Raw genomic sequence first — 23,859 nt, forward strand, 5'->3', positions numbered from 1 at the left:
CTTCATGCTTCAACACCCTGCGCATGCTCCGAAAGATCTTCCGGTGGATCCCCACCAACACCAGAAAGACGGTCACCCAGGCCCTCGTCACCAGCCGTCTGGACTACGAGAACGCCCTCTACGCCGGGACCACAGCCAAACTACAGAAAAGACTCCAATGCATACAGAACGCTTCCGCACGACTCATCCTGGATATACCCCGACACAGCCACATCTCTACCCACCTGAGAGACCTGCACTGGCTCCCCGTCAGCAAAAGGATCAGGTTCAGGCTCCTCGCCCATGCTCACAAAGCTCTCCACGACACCGGCCCCGAATACCTCAACAACCGCCTCACGTTCTACACACCCACCAGACATCTCTGCTCCGCCAGCCTCGCCCTCGCCACCGTCCCACGAATTCGCAGAACCACCACCAGAGGAAGATCCTTCTCCTACCTGGCTGCAAAGACGTGGAACTCCTTCCCCACCCACCTACGGCTGACCCAAGGCCACCTCTCCTTCAGGAAGCAACTCAAGACCTGGCTCTTCGAGCAGTAGCAGCTCCCTCCCCCCCCCCCAGCGCCTTGAGACCCTTGCGGTGAGTAGCGCGCTCTATAAATGTCCTGCTTGATTGATTGATTGACCCGCTCACCCTGCTCTGACACTGATCACCATGCACTCAAACTGATCACCATGCACTCACACCATTCACCCTGCACTCACAGTGATCACAATGCACTCACACTGATCACCATGCACTCACAACATTCACCCGCTCACCCTGCACTCGCAGTGATCACTCTGCACTAACAATGCACTTGCATTGTTCACCCTGTACCTCACCCTGCAGTCACACAAGCACACTACTCATCCTGCACTCATGTGACAGTTCACTCACCTGCCCCCCTCACTGCTCAATCTGTAGCTCACTCAAACAAGGCCATCAATAACCATGCATTACTTCGCCCCATTCTGCACTTACAGCCGAACCCAAATTCATATGGTCACCTCACTCACCCTGCAGTCACTCCTTTCACCCTACTCTCACACTGTTGCATCGCTCACGTGTAGTCAATTTGGCACTCTTGTCACCCACACAGTGCAGAAGGTTAAAGTGCCTGGTACAAAGAACATGTACCATGCACATCGCAGAACTGAGTGTGAGTAAACTATAACTAGCACTATAAAAAAATGAAATGTTTGTCAGAAAGGTGCTACAGAGAGATAGGGTGTATTGTTGGTGAGTGGTAGTGAGGGAATTCATGGAGAAGGTGGAAAGACTGTTGCACCGTGTGCGACCAGTGCTAGGGCCAGCCCTGGCTGGGAGTGTTAGCCCTCCCCCCCGAAGTTCGGGTCTAGTGGATCCCCTGCTTCTGCTATTATTATTTACATTTGTAGTGTGCTACTGTTACCAAAAAGTGTCCTGAGGCTAACAACCATCTGCTGCCTGAAGGCAAACGAGAAAAACACAGAAGGGGAAGGAGAACCAGCCAAAAGGGGTGACGTAAGGAGCATAGAACCAGGTTTTTATATCTTCCTAAAGAATAATAGATTCTTGGTGGAGCGAGGAAAATGAGGGTGCAAGTTCCATAACTGCGCGGACTGCACCTAAACAGCTAGACAGACAAGTCATGCCTTCCTGAATTAGGGAACAATAAGCAGAGTGGCACAGGGCGAGAGGAGCATATGGGTATGACCCGTATGCTCCATGAGGAGAGATGAGAGAGCAGCAAGGGAGTGGGAGAATTCAATTGAAGAGGTCAGGGATGAGGTGAAATGTTAAGTTCTGAAGTGAAGCTCGGACACGCAAGAAGTGAGTGCGAGCAAAAGATGAGGGCTACTGTTAAATTGTGAGATAAGATAGCTGAGAGATGATTTGTGACCTAAAAAGATAATTTGATGCGACATGTGTGAGGGACAGTAGCGATAGGGGAAGAGAGGGAGTATTGGGGTGTGTGCTGAGCAGTGATTAATTTGTAATATAACATATGCCGGGGCCCTCACCAGTCGGCCACTGCAACTTTAACCACCCATATTGCCTGGCCTGTGCGGCCAATGACAATACCTATGCAACGACCAACCATAACACTCGTACAAGTGCGACTATTCAGACTATTTGAAGCGGGAAACATCCTTTACAACACAACTTTTACCACGCAGTGCCTTTACATTGCAACTTTTACAACGCAAACCATTACAACGCATTGCATTGGGGGGCACTCTAGGAAAGGGAATAGATTTAATTTACTATCCAACACCTTCCCTAGTGTCCACGGGGACTGGAGTTAGAATAGTAAATTAAACTATTCACTTTCCAGCACCCCCAAGTGCTATGCGTTGTAATGGTATGCGATGTAAAAACCGCGTAGTAAAAGCATGCGTGGTAAAAGCATGCGTTGTAACGTCATACATCCTTTCAAGCCCCCAAAGCTATAAAGAATGGCATGGGTGTCTGGAGGTTATCATTTTTATTGTATATTGAATTAATAAACAGCTGTTCTGCTCATCTCTAAATTACACAGACAGAGTCACCATCATAGTGCCAGTGTGCATAATTAGGTGCCAGTGCGGAGCCCCGGAAACCACCTGCTCAAATTAGGCGCTGGTGCGGAGGTAACAGGGGAGAGGGACGTTGGTTCAAGAAGGTGTGGAAGACAAAGGGGAGATGTGAATGATGAATGGGGGGACTGGAGAGGTGTAAGATATAAATAGACAACAATTTGAATGGAGAGACTTGAGGTGAATGAGAAGTGCTGAGGTGCACAGGAGGTGACGGGGCCAGAGAGGCCATGAGATAAATGCCAAAGACTGTTAGAGATGAGTGCAGTGAAAAGACAGAATGGCAAGAGGTGATTAAAGGTGAAGTGAGAGGTTGAATCGGGGGAGTTCAGAAGTTGTAACAAGGGGTGAAAGAAAATGGCCTGTAATGTGAGGGAGGGATCCGGGGTTGGGAGAGGAGAGAAGAGAGGGATGGAAGGAAGGGGGTGAGAGGAAAGGGGCATGGGTAAACTGCTTAACTCTGCACAAGACCGCCAGGGTTTGAAGGGACCCTTGCTGCTCCCGGCCAGGGCCAGGTGAGCTTCTAATGTGGCAGCGCGTATTCCTGCGGAGTGGGAGGCCCTTCAGAAAGGTTGAATAGACATCTTTCTGATGTTAATTGCTGTATTTTGGTTTTAAACTGGTACTGATGGGGTGAAATCTTTCCTCAGTGTTACTGTGTTTACCAAATTTCAAATAATAAAGCAATGCTACCCCAAAATACGCAGCATCACAGAACATTATTTATATTTTCTACCCACACAATTTAGTCAAGCCTGTTGCATAGTTTGGTCCTCACCTGCCTCATAAGTCCAGTAACCCTGCCTACAGGTTTAGAATTTTTTTGTCAGGAGGTGGGCCTTTCACCTGAAAATGTTGACAGGGGGGGTCTCAGCATTCAAAGGTTTGAAGACCTCTGCTCTAAGTTCAAAATGTTGGCATATAAGGCACCTTGGATAAGGGAGGGCAGGAGAAACGGGGTAGGGACTTGGTCCCAGATAAGAGAGGACAGGGGGAAGATGGGCATGGCCACCAAACTGACCGTACAGAGCAGGCATCAGGGGTTGCAGAACAAAATAGTCCACAAAGGGCGAGTGTGGTGGCAGTGCAGCACAACAGACCATGAAAAGCAATAGGGAGGGGACAGGGTCGTGCACATTGACAAAAGAGAGCAGGGGGGGGGAAGAGGTAAGGGCAGCAAGCTGAGCATAGTGGAGATACAGGTGGAGATACAGGTGGAGATACAGGTGGGAAAGTTGCAGCATAACGGGACATGAAGGGCAGAAGGGAAATGGCAGGGGCACAACAAAAGACGAGTCAAGGCAGGAGGGAGGGAGGGTATGATGGTCTGCACATGGAAAATGGAGGCTGGGGACAAGGAGGCATGGCCAGAGCAGCAAGCTGACCATGGAGGGCAGGAGGGATGGGCACTGGAAGCACAACACACCATGAGGTCAACATTGAGCCTATAATGACATACACACAGACATTGAAGGAAAGGTGGGGATGCTCAGGGGCAGCAAAAGTACTACAAAGGTCAGGTGGGAGGAGATACAGTAGAACAGAAGACCCTCCATGGCAAGCAGGAGGGTTAGTGGCAGCACACCGGCCATGGCAGGCAAGAGGATGGGGACAGGCACATGCACAAAGGACCATGGAAGACAGAAGGGAGGGAAGGGGCTGGACACACACAGAAGAGGGCAGGGGAAGGGGCAAGGAATTGGGGGGCAGGAGCAGCAGGCTTGGATACAGGCATCACAATGCCAGGCCCCATGTTTAACCCCCCACTGTGAATTGTGATGGGTATCTTACTAAATATTAAAAAAGCCTCAGAAATTCACTGAAATAAACCAAAGGTTACAGGGTTCTTATACTTGGGAAATAGAATTTTAAAAACCTTCCAAATTCACAGAAAAAAACAAAGGTTACAGCAATGTTCTAGATAGGTTCAGCTTTCACTCATACAAAACCAGGAAAATTCAACAGTTATAGTTACTTGAGCTAACTTTAACTTATGCCCATTATGCACTGCTTATGACTTACGCACATATTACATCAGTCATGACATCGTCAGTGACATTACTGATAACATAACTGATGACATCTCATATGACATCACTAATGTACTACAAAAGTACCACATACGCCCAGATATACAAATTTGGTTTCCTATAATATCTCATAAACTACTGAACAGATTTACACCAAATATGTAATAGGGTGATCTCCGGAACAGAATCTACCTTTCTCCCACATTTTGTGTAATTCTGCCCAGCGGTTTAGGCTGCAGGAGAGTCTAAATTTTCTAGGTAATTAACCAGGTAAGCACTATTTTTTTTACCTCTGCCTTATTCTATGCCCCCAAAACTTTCGATGCAGAGCTAGAATCACTGGTACACTATTTAGGGAATATTTTGTGAAGATTCATCAAACGGTGCAAAAGATATAGGCAAGTCTAAAGACACTAAACATACCCTTGCCATTCAAAAAATCCTTACCCACCGTAACCCCTAAAAATTCCCTTGCCAATCAAAAATCCATACCCACCGTAAACCCTATAATTTCCCTTGCCACCCTAAACCCATACCCACACTAAACCCTAAAAAGTCCTTTGCCACCATAACCCCAAACAAATCCCTTTTCACCCAAAAACCTATACCTACCCTAACCTTATAAAAATCCCTTTTCACCCAGAAGCCAAAACCCACCCTAAACCCCAAAAAATAACTTGCTACCCAAAAACTCATAACCACCAAAAACCTGAAACATCCCCTTGGCATCCAAAAATTATTTCTCAACCTAAACTCGAAAAACTACCTTACCACACAAAAACACACATCCTATACCCTAAAAATTCCCTTATCACCCAAAAAACCATCCCCACCCAAAACCATAACATTTCTCTTGCCCCGAAAAATCCACACCCACTCTAAACCTTAAAAATGCCCTTGCCACCCAAAACCCATATCCCACCCTAAACCGTAAAAAATACCTTGCAAACAAAAAATCCACACCCGCCCTAAATGTTGAAAATTCCCTTGCCATCCAAAAAACCATACCCACCCTAAACCCTATAAAAATCACTTGCCACCTAAAAGCCCATACATACCCTAAACCCTTAAAATTTCCTTGTAACCCAAAATCCCATACCCACTCTAAACCTTTAAAAAAATCACTTACCACCCAAATACCCACACCCACCCTAAACCCTAAATATTCCATTGCCACCCAAAAACCAATACCCACCCTAAACCCTAAACAATCACTTACAACCTAAATACCCATACCCACCCTCAACCCTAAAAAATCCATTGCCACCCAAAAACCCATACAAAGGCTAAACCTTAAAAAATTAATTACCACCCAAAAACCCATGCCTATCCTAAAACCTAAAAGTTCCCTTGCTACCCAAAACCCATATCCACCTTAAATCTTAAAAAAATCCCTTTTCCACCCAAAACCCATACCCACCCTAAATCCCAAAAATTGCATTGCCACACAAAACCCATACCACCCGAAACCCTAAAAAAAATCCCTTACCGCCTAAAAACCCATATCCACCCTAAACCCTAAAAAATGTGCTAATACAATTTTAAAATAAGAAAAGGGGGCAGGGTAGAAACACCCTGACACCCTAGGCCTCAAGTAGTGGTTCTACTGGGATCCCCAGGGCAAAAGAAATAATTACTACAAAAAAACTTCAGAGAGATCAGCGAATTGTTGACTTCCCGGAGGTCGCCACCTCCCCAGGAGCTTTCAATTTACATAATGCAGGTGGGTGGCGCGGACTCCCCCACAGCCCCGGAGACCGCCACCTCCAGGGAGCTATAACCAAAAACAATGCAGGGGGGCAATGTGGCTCCCTTGCAGCCCTGGGAACAACCACCTCCCCAGTCCTCTAGTATGCTGAAGGACCTTGGTGCCAAGAAGCCCTCCTGGTATCCTATACAGCGGGATTCCTGAGAGCTGGTCAGAGGCCTGCCCCCTTTCTCCACCACTCTGCAAAAAAAACCATAGAAATTCACTGAAAAAACCCAAAGGTTCTAGGGACGTTATAGTTCGGAATTAGCATTAAAAAAAACTTAGAAATTCAATGAAAAATACAAAGGATATAGGGACATTATAGTTTGGAAATGGAATTTAAAAAACCTTAGAAATTCACTGAAAAAAACAAAAGTTATAGGGACGTTACAGTTAGGCTCCGGTTCCACTCGTACAAAACCAATGAAATTCAGCAGTTATTGTAAGCTGAGTTAACTATAACTAGCGCCCCCGCAATGCACTGCTTATGACCTCTCTTATTACATCACTCATGACATGGTCAGTGACATGGTTTTGTACGATTAGAACTTGAGTCTAACTATAACGTCCCTATAGCCTTTATTTGTTTCAGTGAATATAAATATATATATATATATTTTTTTATATATCTGTTGTTCGATGCGTATAGATGACTTGCAGCCTGAACGTCAGGTGTGCTCGTTGGATGCCTGCGCCAGGTTGTGCATAAGTTCAAATAGCTTCCGTAAACAGTAAATTACATAACAGCACTCTAAGCAGTGTTGTAGTGTTTAATCAGCTGAATTGCCACTTTGTAATCGCGGTTACCTCTTTATGTACAGATGTGAAGTCCTGGTGCACAAACCCCCAATTTTATTTTTCTACAATATGCGAAAATGATCTTGATAACAGTGTGTACATTTTCTGCAGGCTCTTATGCAACAGCTGGTGACGGAGTCCAATGACCCCTCACGATGCAGGAGTGTCCTTGTGCCACAGAGAGCCTTGCATAAGCTCTTGCTGGCTAAAGCTGCTTGGGACAGTGTAGGCATGAGTATGTTTTTTCTTTTTTTAACATAGGTGCATTCATCTGCAAAAGATGTAACCATCTACCTCTATGCAACCAGCAACTACTTCTACCTAACCGGTTACCCCTTGAGCTGCGCGCAGTGAGTGAGGTTGCAGTGTTCAAGAAAAGGCTTAAAATTTGGCTTTTGTGCAAGACTAACGTTTGTTGTTCACCTTTGGACCTATGCTTTTCATGCTTGGATATTCCATGGAGTAGCTTTGCGCGTTATAAATTGCCTTCATCATCATCAAGGCTTGTTCTTAAATGACTGTCCTGAATAAGAAGAACATTATCAGTGTATTTGGTAAGACTTGCCAAATGTCCAAATTACCTTCCTGACAAAAACTGTGTTTTCTTTGTGCCAAAACAGTGATATACATGAAATGTTAAATAGTTTGGCATTGGAGATCCTAAAGGGTAAATAATTTAGTTTCAACACGATTGCTGTTGTATTGAGTCTATTCAGATAGCCCAAGGCCTGAAAAATTATGACTCTACAATCCCTATTCTGATGGAGCTCCACTGCTCTCCCAGGAACACAAAGGAAAAATAAAATGAAAATAGCAGAACGTTATTATTGATTTATTTTTAGTATGGAGCTTGCAGCTAGGTTAGGGTGGGACAGGACTGGGCTCGTGTGAAGTGAGAGGGAGTAGGAGGGGTTGGTGCAATATAAGTACACATGATGGTTTTCGGCAGTAATCTCGGGCCGGCCAAACCGTCATGCGCAGTTACCATGTTCTCCACCAGGCTGCATTGCACAGCCTAGGTGGAGAACATGCACAGACTCCCACTTCCTGTCTGAGCTGCTGCTAGTGGATACCCGGTGCCGTTAATTGTGGAGACCAGTGAGGCGGTCTGGTGCCAGGTGGCACAGAGCAGCGGCAGCGGCCATGTGGTGGCACCTTGTCTCGGGCGTTCAGCAGGAGACGCTCCACCGCCTTGAGGAGACCACTGGCTAGGACCCAGAGGCCAGCCCGGGATCCTGCAGAGAGACGCACCTGGCCGGACGAGCAAGTGCGGCAGGGGCTGCCGCCTGATGTTGCATCAGGCCCGCCTCTGAAGCCAATTGTGGGGTGGCTAAATCCCTTCCCTGGATGGTCACCTTCCCTGGGCCTGGGGTCTGCCTGCGAGACAGGCACGGCGGGGCCCGCTAATCCGTGCCGTATCGCTGCTCGACCTTTGGGGCCGACCTACCAATTGGTCTTTTTGGTATGCCCCTGCAGTCCTCCCTGGCTGGGGTGCCCATATTGATGGGAGATTCGACCGTGCTTTCCTGACTGTGGGGGGGGGTGCATTGGGTTGTGACTTGCATGCTGCGGGGCCTCACCAATTGGGCCTCGTATTGCAATGGGGGCTCCTCTTCCCTCCACCCCTCTCCCTCTGGCAGCTCTGAGAGGGCTATAAACCATTGTGAGATACCTGCAGTAACTGTAACGGATCCTGCGTGGGGACCTCATTTCTACCCTGCACTGCCTTTGGCTTACAAACGGATCCAATGGCGGAACCTCCCTGACAGATTGAGAACTTCATCTTGTAGTGGCATTGGCCGCATGTGGGGCTGCTCCCATGTCTTATGTCCAGATGAGGCACAGCAGAACCAACAAGATGGACCTTGGCGTGGCGGGCACAGACACCCTCCTCGGCTGCCATACCTGCGCCAGCGAATTTGCTACAAAAAACTTTGAACAAACACTCCACAAAAACTTGGATCAGTCGAGAAAGTGCTACACACTATTTTAGACACAAAGACCACACTGGAGGCAAGGAACGATGCAGTGTCACTCGACGTGGACCTCCTGCATCAGAATTGGTATTAGGTCGGCTGTCGCCTTCGGTGCATGAACTGCAGTCCAAACTAGCAACAATGCAGGCGGATGTGACAGCGCTTCACTGCAGAGCAGAGGATGTGGAGGAGAGCTTGCGGTGCACCAATGTTCGTTTTCTCAGATTTCCAGAGAGGGCAGAGATAACCAGTGCTGAGCTCTTTCTGGAAGAATGGCTGATGGACACCATATTGAAAGACAAGGTGCATGCTCTGTTCTCTGTCGAGAGGGCACACCACATTCCGGGATGCCCACAACGTGATGAGGCTCATCCCGCTCTCCCATCAGCCGATTCATCAGCTTCCAGGACCCTGATCTTATCATCCAGCTCTATCTCACCAAGGGCCCATGGCACTTTGAGACCGCATCATTTACACATACCCTGACTACACTTTGGCGGTTCAACATCAGCGCAGCTCCTACATGAAGGTTAAACAATGCCTGCGTGACCTGCAAACTTTAGGTAATCGACGGTGACTCCTCCCATATGTTCACCACCCCGGAAAATGTCTGGACCCGGCTACACGCAAAAGGTCTAGTCTGCACGGCAGTCACTGAACCCGAAGATGTGAACAACAAAATGAGGGCAGAGGCTAAAGAACCGCACCCAACATGTGAATAGTGTCCCTAAGTGACTAATGGTGCATGAAAACAGAGAGTACTCACCCCTATACTCCCCATAATACAGGAACTAGTCCTACACACTTTGCAATACAAAAGGGTTTTCAGCACCTGATACAATATTATTTTTATTTCATATCATAGTCCACAAACAAAATTTTGTTTTGCACATAAGGAAAAAATGTCCAAGTCCAGAGTTTATTTTTCTTTTTGCAGTATTCACTTTATTTTTCATAAGCAGATTCTCTCTTCACATTTCCATTCATCATAGCCAACGCGTTTCGTCTCCTGCGAGACTTTTTCAGGGCTTTCAATGTATGGCATACAGTATATTCTCCAAACGAATGCAGTGTTCCAAATCCAGTATGAATAAAGTTTATTACAATGTTCAAATAGTCGAGAAATGGCCTAATAACCGCACGCAGCCTGGTCAGTGTTGATTGTATCAGGTGCTGAAACCCTTTTGTATTGCACTGAACGCGAAGATGACACCTGAGTGACACCTAAACCACGGCGCCAATGGCACAATACGTCACCTATCCGCCTGGATCGATAACAAGTTGCATTGGAGCAGGCATCAGCGGTGGGGTTGGCAGCTCATCACGATCAGGCTAATTCCTTTGCCATCCTGAGAGACAAGCCATCTGAGGACTCTTGCTCAGAAGCCTGTGTTGCTGAGTATTCCTTAACCTCCAGCACCACGGCCCCCAAGATCACGCCGAGATCCGCTGATGATCTCCTTTGATGATCACCCACAGGGCGCTGACCGCCTCCTCTACCTAACCACCCACCCCACGGGGAACTCTGGTGACACTACTCTACACTATACTGGTCTTGTCTTGGTATGGGGGTCCCCAACTGCTTCCATCAATCATGGGCCTGGCCACTGGACACTGTTGATAATCTCCTATGCCACATCCTACCATTGTTACTATGTAGACTGTTGATTGCATGCTCTTTTTTAGGTCGGGGACCTAAAGGCTGCGCTTGCGCAGTCTTTCGTCGGAGATTTAATGTTTTTGAGTACGGGGCTTAAACCCGCCTCTCTCCTTCATCTCTCGTCCATTGGCTGGCTTCCTAAACGGAGGCCAGCTATTGGAGGAGAGGGGCATCACTCCAATCAAGCCCCGTCTCTTTCGGATTCGGGGGTGTGTTTTTGGCGTTCTTTCCACCTGTGACGTCATCCGTCACTCAGAAGCCAAGAACACGCCCCCGAATCAGAAATTTTCTGAGCTTTTTGTCCGCCATTTTGCCGTTGCCGACTTTTGCCCCAGATGTCCCTGTTCCCTTGCTGCTCCTCGCTTTTGGTGTCCAGTGTTCTCCAAGTAGGCAGACTTCCAGTTTTACACCCGCCAGGGCCCTCCTTACAGTGACCTGACTGTACCCGACCCGACTGTGTCTTACGCGATGACTGTACCCGACCCAACCCGACTGTGTCTTACGCGATCCGCTGCTTCCGTACAGCGGCTCATCTGTGGCAGACCCAGCGCCATTTCCCAGCTTCCTGACCCGGGACGCAATGCTAAGGCACATCAGCACACGAAGTGCCGGGCCCGTGATGGCACTGAGTCTTGGCAATAGCAGAGTGCCTCGATGCGCCCGCCTCCCCGGCCCCAACTTACTTGTGCAGCAAGCGGCCTCGCTTTGCAGCTTTGGGACGGCTACTCGCGCCCCTCTGGCTTTGAATGTCGCTGTGCCTCGGTATTATAGCCCTCGTCGGAGCGGTCCCTGGCTTGGCCTGGGGTAGCCCCGTGCTACCTGCTGTGTGCCAGGGACGGGGCTTGCTTCGCTCCTGGGCCCCGGGGGTACCGCGCGGGCAGGGGCTTGAAGCCCTCCTGTCTCGGTGTGAGGCAGATGTCCGCTCGGAGGACTGGGGGCGTGGGAAGCCCACATCTCTCCGCGGAGACTGCCAATTAGCGGGTCCATTGAGGGATTATGTACTTGAGGGATTCCTCCAGAGAGCAGCTCCGCATTTCATCAGCCGGCCTCTCGGAGGAGTGCTGTGGTAGTGTGGAAGAGGCCTGCGTACCCCACGACTGCGAGGGCCTACACTGACTGGTGATCATGACAGAGAGGCAGGGCGTGGAGTGGACCCCATTACCCACAATTCGCACACAGACCCAACAGCAGGAGCATTAACCCGCTGAGCTACTTTACTAGTTTAATATGATCGCCTGCCCTTCCAGGGGCAATGAGGGGACCTAAAGCGATCCATGGGGCCACTGAGCGATGCCCAGCCTGTCAGGCTCCGTCTCCTATACTCCTCGGGGCTGTGTCGAAAGTCCTATACCCTCTCCCACACAACGACCCTGAAGTCTGATTATTAATCACAGACTACAGAATAGTTCCGCGAGCGCGGGAAAGGAAGGGAACAGCGGGGAAGGAGATCTGAAACGACAAAGACAGTTGTTTAGAAAAACACCCCCTTAGCCCCACCTAGATAGATCCTAGCACTATTTCTTATACTATAATGTATGTACTTCTAGACCCCTACCTGAAAAGGAAAATAATAAGGTCTTTAAAATACAGGAGAACAGGCACTGGGTAATACCAGGAACTGCAACCAACTAAAAGTAAACAAGGAACAACACACTGTAATCCTATACTTCTTTTGCGAGTGATACATGCATCAACAGACATAGATTACATACCACAATATTTCTGTGTTCAAATCTTGGTCACACACTCCCTCTGATCAAGTACCCCCTGTTGATTCTCTCCTGCACTGAAGAAAACAATGAAAAAACGTTGTGGACATACACCAAATAAGAATGTGTGAGGTTAAGTCACCATACCACAGCTCCTTCCATAAAAAGGGAAAGTTCACTTGTTTAAACGTGTGTTAGTCCTTACGCTCCTTTATGAAACCTGCGAGAAACTCGCCTAATGATTTGAGCCCAAACTGCTACCAAAATCCGGAAGTAAAAGGAGTCTGACTCAGAAAGAGAGGACTATAACAATAGTTCATATACAAATAATGTTCGACTTGGTAATGGCGTTTCCCCTGCAATGAGAAAGCGAGTCTTTCTCGTCCAACAGGGGAAACAAACGTTGGCTCTTTAGAGCTGGGACCTTTGGAAAGTTTATAGCAATACACGCAGCCGCGTGTACCATGAAACGAAGAAAGTTTGACACACACTCAACTCAGATTCGAGTGCAACGGTGTCAACCACAAGCTAAGAATTACTCACGATTGTCCCAGCAATTATTCTCTCTTACCGACCACACCAACGAACACAGCAAGAATTATCGGCACCGTCCTTCCGATGCCGTAGGTACTTAATTCCTGGATTTGCGTAGCGTGCGTTGCTACGCTGCGTTACTGCTGGATCCCTGGGTAACGTAGTCTTAGGGTAGGGAGCCGCCATTTGCCACGCATCACGCGGACAGCGGCGCTTCATGGCAGCAATCCTGACACAGCCCTAAAGCACAGCTGAAAAACATTGGATTTCAGCAGCTTTAGAAGAGACTGTCCCTGTTTTTTTTTAATTCCAGACTTTTAGCCAAGGAAAGCTGGGCTTTGTCGCTGCTGAGTTCCGCAGGAAAGTGGGGTGAGCTTAAGGGTTCTTTCTTTAAAGGACCTTTTGAGATCGATAAAATGTGCACCCTTGAGTTGGGTGTTAGGAATAGGATTATTGCATTCATTCAGCAGAGCGTTAACAGCTGTTAATTAACCCATTTCCCTCTTTATGTGTATCCTTCTTCAGACCCGACCTATAATTTAAGTTGTGTCTTTTTGGGGGGGGAGAGGGGGGGGGGAGGGTTGCGACTTGCGACGGAATCTGAGAGGGGGCCTGGAGAGGAGGCGTCAGAGACACCCAAATGGGCCCTAGGCCAATCAGAGCGCACCCCCGCTGGCGCAAAAGATAAACTCTGGTGTAGCTGAGTTCCCACCGCCTCGACGCCCCCACCTCCCTCCACAGGGCACAGATGGCCCCGTCGGACACACTTTGAAAGGCCCGACGGCGGGGAGAGTGGCCGGCGATTAAATATTGAGCTATATGTTAAATGAGGGTGTTTAATGGCCGTCGTGTGTGAGGGGGCGGCTTTGACGGACTGTGTCGGCCTCTTATGGTAACTGGGCCGCTTCCATTCAGCCCTAGCGCCTGAAATGTCTCTGGGAGCCGGGGGTTCACAGGCTCCCAGGCCATTGTCATGCTAAGAGCGCTGGGAGGAAGCGGGAGCTGGCGGGAAGGGGGGTCAGGAATATGAAATATATATATATATTTTTTTTTATTTCTTCACGGCACCACAACAGAGATTAATTTTCATAAAGTATTTATTGGCACACCAAAGTGCAAAACAAAGTTTAAAAGGACGATCTAAGTGTTTCGGCTTCCCAGCCTTCTACTGGAATATATATATATATATATATATATATATATATATATATATATATATATATATATATATATATATATTAGCAGCCTGCCCCGACATTGTCCGGGGGCAATGAGGCTTCAGGGCCAACCGCCCGCCCAGGCCCCCGCCCGCCCCGACATTGTCCGTGTCCCGGAGCCACCTCCCGCCCCCGGCCCCCTCCCGCCCCGACATTTTATGTGTCCCTTTGCCTTACCTGAGCCGGCGCTCCTGACTTCACCGCCGCTCGTCACCGCTCCTCCCCGCCCGCCCTGACGTAGTCCGGGGGCAATGAGGCTTCAGGGCCAACCGCCCGCCCAGGCCCCCGCCCGCCCTGGCCCCCGCCCGCCCCGACATTGTCCATGTCCCAGAGCCACCTCCCGCCCCCGGCCCCCTCCCGGCCTGACATTTTACGTGTCCCTTTGCCTTACCTGAGCCGGCGCTCTTGACTTCACCGCCGCTCCTCGCCGCTCGTCACCGCTCCTCCCCGCCCGTCCGCCGCCCATGTCCGTCGCTTCCCCTCGTCATCACGCACGTCGTGGCCAGCGCTAAGTCGCAGCCAGCGCTACGTCGCGGCCGGCGCTACTTCCAGGGGACTACTTTTTTTTTTAAGTTACATTTTTAAATTTACGTTTAATTTTTATTTTATATAGCCTATGTCCATCTGCACACCGTGACATTTTCAACAATGTATCGGTGTGTGGATTGGCGCTGTGGTTCCCGAGTTTATCTGGCTCAAAGGTTTGTGTTCTCTCTTTATAATAGTATTATAGATTATAGATATATAGACACACACAAACACACACACACACACTCCAGCTCTGCGCGAGAGGGGGGTGGTAACTCTTGATTGTTCCCCCAACCTGAGCTCTATGGTTTTGGGTTTATTCCTCTCGTAACCTCTAAATAGATGCGTTCCAGCCTAGGAACCCCATAATCTGTGCAGTTTGAAGCCTTAACTGACTTCGATCTCCTTCTAACTGGACTCTGTTGTGTTTGGGGGCGCCCTGAACCCCGGAAAAGGGCTCTGTGCAGGCACGGATTGACCTAGAACCCCGAAATTGTGAGCGCATGCAGATGGGAACAATCCAGCACCCCCCCCCCCCCAAAAGAATACCTTTAAAGCAGACGGGATTGACCTCGAACCCCAAATCGAACGCCCTCCCCCCCACAGCTGTCCCCCAACAATATTGTGTTGATGTGGGTTATGAACACACATGTCTGTGCTGTTGGATAGCGCCTTGAAAGAGAGCTCTATGGTAATGAATAGAGAGCGCTGTGTGCAGTGGAACAGACGCATGTGCTGTGGGTCTGGACTCTGTGCTATGGAACACGGGCCTGTGCTGTGTGTCAAGGCTGTGTGCTGTGTAACACGGGCCTGTGCAGCGGGATAGAGCTCTGTTCTGTTTGACACAGGCCTGTGCAGTGGGACAGAGCTCTGTGCTGTGAAACACGGGCCTGTGCAGTGGAACAGAGCTCTGTGGTACTGAATAGAGGTATGTTCTGTGGAACACGGGCCTGTGCAGTGAAATAGAACTGTGTGCTGTGCAATACAGGATTGTGTAGTGGGACAGAGCTCCGTGCTGTGGAACGCAGGCCTGTGTAGCAGGACAGAGTTATGTGCTTTGGTACGCAGGCCTGTGCTGTTGAATACAGCTGTTTTCACACAGATCTCTGAATTGTTGATATCTTGCTGCATCTAGTTTACACAATAAAAATAAACCATGCATTCTGGGTGCTGTAGTTTTGGGTTGCTTCCATTTAACTAGTTCGACTAACCCCTGGCAGCAATGAATTGCAGGTGAAATGTTCAAGTCTGTTGTTGATGTGTGTGTGTGTGTGGGGGGGGGCGGGGGGGGGGGGGGAGTTTGTGTGTGTGGCTTTCTGTGTGTGTGGCTCTGTGTCCGCGAATACTCTCTACTACTCACCTATTGCCATTGTAAATGACAATACCATTTATTTATGTTTTTAAAAAAAAGATAAAAATGTCATGAGCAATGCCAATAGCTCTTCCTTTAATAATGCCGAGACCATTGCATTGTAAATGCTTGTTTTGTATTCTTACTTTCAATATTTGGACTCATGGGCGGGCGCTTCTGCGTGCACCGCCCAGGGGCGATTTTTGTTTACTTTTATAAGTTATGCTCTGAGACTATACATGACGATTTGAGGTACTCCCTTGTCACTTACACATCTGCTTTAAGTAGAGGGGGGGCATACATGGATGGGACGCAGCCCTTGGGTGAGTCGGTGGCTGTAGGTGTTAGTGAGTGTGTGTGTGTATGTGTAGGTGAGTGGAAGTGTCAGTGGTATATGGGTGAGTAACTGGGTAGATTTTGTCCTGACACTCTAATATTGAGTCAACCAGGACTTTTAAAAATGAACTCAAGGCTGCAAGCTACTTTGAAGGTGTCTGGGAACTACTAGTAGCTCACGATCGACTAGTTGGAGACACCAGCTATAGGACAGTGTTTCTTTACATTTTGACTTCTGTGGACCCCCACTTAATCAGTACTGGAACCCGGGGACCTCCACTGAGTTATTACTGCAAGCCGAGGACCACAGCCTATTTTTTTTCCACGATTTGAATGGCGAAATACGCAAAAAATCCAGAAACAAGCATTCATCAAACAAATACACAAAAAATTCAGTTCTGTATTTTACTTAATTCATAAACAAATATACAAGAAGAATAAACATTTTAAAGGAAGGTGGGAATTTTTCCAAATTCAATTGAGGCCACGCATCATCCTTACTGTATTCTGTGTGATGCAGTTGCACTGCTCCCACAATTCAATCTGAGGATACAAAATTCCTACACATTTACAGAACTTTTTAAAATTTCAGTTGTACCTTTTATTTCTTTATATCAACTTTACTGATCTGTTAATATTATTTTATTTTCTAGGCAATCACGGACCCCGCTACCTGGGCTTTGCGGAGCCCCCGGAGTCGCCGGACCACAGGTTGAGAACCACTGCTATAGCATAGTGCGAGGGCTGACATAAATGTAAATGTACATGTATTTATATAGCGCAAATCACCCACATCGCAGGCATCTAAGCGCTTGCTTAGGGAACTCGTCCTGGTATTCCCCTGTGAGATAGCCCCGGCAGGGTATCCACAAGGCGAAATCCAGGCATCCCGCCGCGAGGGGCCGTTGTGGAGATTAAGCAAGCTTTTGCCCAGAGTCGCAGAGTGTGAACCCGTGAGTCGAGTAGGCACCGGATCGAGAATTATCAAGTCCGTGGAATTATTGAGCCCAAGCCCCTTCGAGGCGGGGAATTGAACCCTGGTCCAGGGCCGATCTCAGCTTCCGGGTCTGCCGCCTCTAACCCCTTAGCCACACTTCTCCACATCATCATGTTACTATGTTACCAATAAACCATTCAGCAGAAATTGAGAAGCAAAGTGTACCTGCTGGGGTGGTCGAAGGTGATGAGGGTTGAGGGCTTGCGGTGGGCGTTGTTGGAGAGTTGCTTCCTGTTAAAAGCACATACATAAAATGTCAGTGGTGCAAGGGCAGACAGGCTTCAACAATACTGACCTCTAATTGTAACATTAAAATTACTGATATAAAGAAAAACCCACCATGAGATTGGCAGATGCATTACCTACTTTTAGAAACTACTAAAGGCAAATCTTTCCTGTGTGACAGGTACCTGTAAGGTGAAATCTCAATAAACTTTTACCTAAAGATGCTTAGACATTTGATTCTGTTTGTGTCTCATGCCCCTAGGCACATGCTTACCCTGCCTCTTACCTCTTACCATTCCATCCACTTTTTAAAAAGTCTCCACCTGGCGATGGGAGCTCATCTGTGAGCCTACTGAGATGAGGCAGGAAGTGGTCCCCTCTTCCTTGCCTAACACCTTGTCCTTATTCTTTAGCAAGGGTTAAGGCCTCTCTAATATGACGAAGGACAGTGAACAGGGGCATGGCTTAGTCAATCATATTAAGGGTGTGAGACTGAGACCAACGTAGTGGACTCAACTGAAAAAGGCAGTGGGCGACCTGGGGCTGATTTGCATTGAGGCAAAATTAGTAGAATTAGTTGGCATTTGGAAAAGGAGGACCATTCTTGGTAGCATTATGAAATATATGTACAACCATAAGCTTGCAAAATAAATGTGCGCCCCAGAAGAATATACTACAAAGACCAGTTGAACAATAAATCAGTTCTTGACAATTTTGGAAGCAATGCACATTACAGGGTGCCGCTTTTACAAAGTGGCGCCATGCAATAATTCAATCATATGGAACACCCAATCGTGTAGGCACAGGCGGCAGAGCATTGTGCCACTCCAGTGCTATGGTAAATGCTTTGAGTGAGTGATTGAAGTTTGTATGTTTTGTAACTGCCTTCTTTAAAAGAGATCATAGTTTAAAAAGGGCCAATGCAATGGATCACTGACACAATAGCTTGGCAAACAATGTCATTGACAAAATTATTGTGTTAAAAACATTGTTTACCATACTATTGTGCTCCTATTTGTATAATGGTAAGTACAAAACTATCGGAAGACAATATTGTTGACACTTCTAGTAAAAAAATAGACGAAAATATTGCTTTTTAAATATAAGTAGAGTTTAAAGTAATGAATGCTAAAATTGTAATATATAAATGTACTATTATGTAAATTAAATATATTCCACTAATTTCTAAAACTATATATAAATATATACTTATATAAACACATTTATATCTGTTTACATTTACATATATATATATATATCCAAGTCAAAATTCACACTCCAATTCCTTGCTTCTTAAGGCAAGTATGAAATGCACGAACGCAGCTTGCATCAAAAAGAAATTTATTCGGCACAGCTCATCGGCAACAAAATAAGACCTCGACGCGTTTCGGGAAAGGGATTCCCTTGGTCACGAGTCAAGATGTGTGCAAATCAATTGGTTTAAATAAACAGACATGTGACCAAAACAAAATAATCATAAACTTAAACAAAGGACTATCGTTATCGTTTGAATTTTGCTAACATATCTGAAAAATGTGTGTCTACATCTTTATGTTCTGTCAAAGTATAGAACACCATTCAAAAGGCATGAGAGACACAATACCAATTAATGAATCGCTAACTGCTATTAGCAGTATGCACCTTCTGTTTGTGCTGTTAATTAAATAAAGTTATTTCTACATTTCCACTTCGTGCAATGAAATAGTGCTCTAGTGAGCAAAACCACTTTTAGAATGAATATGTATATTCAGACTAAACATCCCATAAAGCGCTTAAGATTGTATCAGTCAATTCATAAATTTGTAACACGAAAACCATTTCAGTGTTTCTTGTTATTTTGTTAAATGCATTAACCACTTTGCCTTTTTGACCAGCATATCAATAAAGTTATTATAACACTTTCAATTTGTGCAATGGAATTGCGCCCAAGTGGGCAAACTAATTTATGGCTTAATGCAACGTTCAACCTCCTCAAAATTATTGCCCCATTGGGCCAAAGCGCTTAGAATTATATCAGTCAATACATCATTTCTAAGTGGAAAAACTATACACAATTAATTTAACTACTCAAATATCATTTGAAACGCCAACAGCACATAATCCTGCCACACAGGTACTCACACACCCACTCACAGACCCAAACAGCCACTCACACATCCAGTCGCTGACCTATACAGCCACTCACACACTCACTATGAAAGTTTACAGGTAATAGTTAGGTTTTCTTTTTGTTGAGAATTTTCATGTTTTTAAAAAATTATTATTTTCTAAGTGCATATTGCTGTGGCAATGCACTGCTGATTATGTCACACATTACATCACTCATTACATGGTCAGTGACATCACTGATGACATCACTGATGACATCATCCAGTGACTGAGTGTTTCTAAAGTTTAAGAATACTATATTTATATATGCCAAGGTGTATTCGAAGAATGAGTGGGTGTATGCGGGTCTGTATGGATGATTTAGTGGGTGCGTGTCTGACTCTATAGTGAGTGATTAAACATGTCTTAGTGAATGCATGGGTGAGTAACTAATCTGTGTGAATGTGTGTATCAGTCTGTCAGTTGGTGTATAAGTGGCTGCATGGGTTGGTGAGTAGGTACATGAGTGTCTATATGGGTTATTGATTAGTTGTCTGAGTACCTGTATGGGTGCCTGAGTGTCTGTGTGGGTGGGTAAGGGTGTATATGACTCGCTGCACGGTTCTATGAGTGGGTGAATCCCTGGGTGTATGAGTTTCATGACTATATGGGTGAGTCACTGTGCATATGGCTGTGTCGGTTAGTGTAATGGATGTCTCAGTGGTATATGGGTGAGTAACTGCATATGTGAAAGGCAGCATATGTGAGTGTTGGAGAATGTAAGTGACAGTATGTGTGAGTGAGTATGGCATGGGTCTGCACCGTCACACAGATCCTGTGGTCTTTTCCTGTAGCCAGAGGGACTCGCCAAGGGTGTTCCCTCTCCCCTGTGCTATTCGCACTTGCCATGGAACTACGCACTGCCATGCTGTGTGTTAGAAGCTCTTTTGGGGGTGTTAGGGTGGGACGAGATTGTTATATGATATCTTTGTAAACAGATAATGTGTTGGTGTACCTTAGGGATCCTGTCCAATCACTACTATCCCTTTATGACCTGCTTGATCTTTTTGGGGCGATGACAGGCATCAGGGTCAACTGGGATAAGTCTTGCATGTTTCCTCTGCGCTGCTTAGCACCGGAACCCAGAGAAGAGCCGGAGCACCTCCCCTGGAGCTTTGACACTTTCATTACTCAAGGCAAATGTATACGTATAGTAGGGCCTTGGCCTTGATTCACCAGTCCATGCATTGTTGGATCCGGTTGCCCCTCTAACCCATGGGCAGGGCCTCTGTGACAAAGATGCTAATTCTCCTGTGGCACCTATATTTCTTTGCGACTCTGCCAGTGGTAACTCCCAGGCCATTTTTTCGGTCATTGCGGAGCCTGGAGTCTGAGCTTACCTGGAGAACCGCTCGGAAATGAGTCTCACTATCCGTGCTTCAAAATCACATGCTCCTGGGAGGATTTGGGGTTCCAGACATAGAACTATATTTCAGGCAGCCCAACTGCAAAGGCCTATGCACTGGTGTAGGAAAGTAAGATCTGCTTTCATGGTCCCCCCCACACTTTTTGCTGGTGTCCTTATGTTTTTCTGACTATTCTGACTGGGATCCTGCTAATCAGTACCCCAGTCTCTGTGCTTCGTCCCTAAATTGGGCATGGTGAGTACTTAGGTACAACCCACATTGGCTATTGAAGTTCCCTTGTACATCCCTAGTATATGGTACTAAGGTACCCTGGGCATAGGTACCTCAAGGGTCCCCCATGGGCTGAAGCATGTAACATGCCACCGATGGGGATCACTAAAATTCTAACTACAGGCTTGCCATTGCAGCCTGTTTAAGCTGGTGCTAGCACCACTTACGACAGATATAAGTTTTCTTACATTGGAGGTCACTGCACTTAAAACCTATAAGTCAACCCTAAGGCAGGCCTTTCAATCCTGAAGGCAGGATGCTTGGTTATAAGGGTGAGGGTGCCCCTGCATGAGCAGGACACCCCTACAAACCATGGAGATCATTCTCTCGGGTTGTAAGTGCATCAGCCATTACGATACATAGAGAGGCCATGTGTCATTACGCAATGGCTAACTCTAAACTGGCTGTAACGAACCCTGTTATGTTTGGTACCAAACATGTTGGAACCATACCCCCACACCATAAATGTTGTTGGAGGAATGATTCCATGCACTGTAAAGCTCCTCCGGGAGGCACTCAATGCTCCTGGTGCCAGTCTTCTAGATCCGGACCACAAGCTATTGCTGCTACCGACCAGAGACACGATTCTGCCATCCTACTACTGAGCCAAGCTCTTATTGCGATACTTCGTAAATTTGCTTTTCCAGTTTGGTTTTTGTCGATGTTGCGAACATTATATTCAGGGGCTAAGCCTACTATAATGATTAATAATGTTTCAGCAGGAGATATAAATATTAGTCTTGGTACTCGTCAGGGAGGCCGGTGTCACCCATATTGTTCGCGCTGTTATCAAATGCTTTCTCAGCATCTAACATAATAGTATCAGCTTTAAATTCCTCTATTGAAAAATAATCTATAGCTTGTTTTAAAATACTTGTGTTTGAAGCGATCAGTCTCCCCGGGAGAGAGCTATTCTGATATCGATGAACAATAATTTGCACTACAGCTGCAAGCCTTTTGGCCTTAAGTTTGGTAAATTGTTTCTAATCGGTGTTAAGAAGACTAATGGCGCGGTACGAATTTTGAGGGGAGAGTTTTAATATTCTACATAGAATCTTTTATTCTATTAACCCCTTCGATGCTCATGACGAGCTCAGCTCGTCATGAGGCACGGTTGAGCTGTGCTGATGACGAGCTCAGCTCGTCATGAGGCACGGTTGAGCTGTGCTGATGACGAGCTCAGCTCGTCATGAGGCACGGTTGAGCTGTGCTGATGACGAGCTGAGCTCGTCATGTATAATGGGAAAGCTCACAAAGAAGCACAGGAGGGGAAAACCCATAGCAGCCAAGGTGTTAAAGAAATTGGAATTATTTCTAGATTTTGCAGACCAAGCCAGAAACCTACCCACAAATTTACTTTCTTCATATCTTTGCTGTAGGTATGAACCATGGTTAAAAGTATCCCTCGCAAAAAAGAATTCATGCAGATCCTACCTAGTTTCTTTCATTAGTTCCATCATTCTTACGGATTGAGAGGTCGTATATGCCACAATGGCCTTATCTAACGCTATGCTCAAAAAATCCCATTGAATTTTGTTCTTCTGTCTAATAGCGGCAGAAAATGCAGCTGCTAGCCCCCTAAAAAGCTTTTAGTGCTTCCCAAACCGCAAAGTCTGATGCTGAATCAATATTAAGCTTTAAAATTTCACCCGTTCAACCCAACAATCTTCTAATAATAATGCCTTATTAAAGCTCCATCTGGCTCTGAGGGAGCCAGATGGATCCAATGAAATAAATTGATTGCTCAACGTATGATCTGAAAATAAGTTAATAACAATACTTTCCCCCTCAAACGCTAAGATATATGATGTCAGGAAATAATCTATGTAGGATACTGTACCATAGCGTTTAGAATAGCATGTATATTCTCGTAAGGCATCATTCTGTGTCCGCTAGGGATCTATAAAGGTGAATTCTTGGGTTACAATTTGCAATGCCCTTATAGGTTTAGGTTTTATTTGTAGCTTATTCCGGTGTGTTGTATCCAATGCTAAATTTTGAATTAAATTAAAATCCCCACCCTTTATTAGGTCTCGCCCTGGAATTCGCATCCGAAGGATGCGTCCAGGGTTGGAGACTTATAGTTATCTGACTCGGGGGAATGGAGGACAAGAAACTGCCACGTGCTTCCCTTGGCTGGATTACACTGCGTGCACGCGCACCCACACTCACACATGCGCACATCACAGCCGCGCACATCACAGTCACAGCCACACCTCCCCCCCCCCCCCGTCGCCGCTGCCGTACCTACACACACACACACACAGAGCAGGCTGTTCACAACACATGCACACGCAGGCAGACACGACACACACACGAGCGCACACATACAGACACACACTACACCTCCCCAGCCCCCCCCGCGCCGCCGCCGCCCACACACGAGAGTACACGCACAGACAATCCCTCCCCGTACCCTCCCC

At 46.8% G+C, this 23,859-nt stretch overlaps 1 protein-coding gene across 3 annotated transcripts in view; it reads right to left on the reverse strand.

Annotated features, from left to right (window-relative positions):
- Positions 1–23,859, reverse strand: part of LOC147729536 (indian hedgehog protein-like) — a 67,934-nt gene that overhangs the window by 33,266 nt on the left and 10,809 nt on the right. For all 3 annotated transcript variants that reach the window (XR_015308329.1, XM_086954435.1, XM_086954437.1), the window contains exon 2: positions 17,592–17,657. Coding sequence is in view for 2 of the 3 variants with exons in the window: in XM_086954435.1 (XP_086810561.1) it covers positions 17,592–17,657 (66 nt within the window). In the remaining variant the exon portion in view is untranslated. The remainder of the gene's footprint in view (positions 1–17,591; positions 17,658–23,859) is intronic.

The sequence above is a fragment of the Lissotriton vulgaris genome, chromosome 2_1 (genome assembly GCF_964263255.1).
Source record: "Lissotriton vulgaris chromosome 2_1, aLisVul1.2, whole genome shotgun sequence".
NCBI classification, from domain to species: Eukaryota; Metazoa; Chordata; class Amphibia; order Caudata; family Salamandridae; genus Lissotriton; species Lissotriton vulgaris.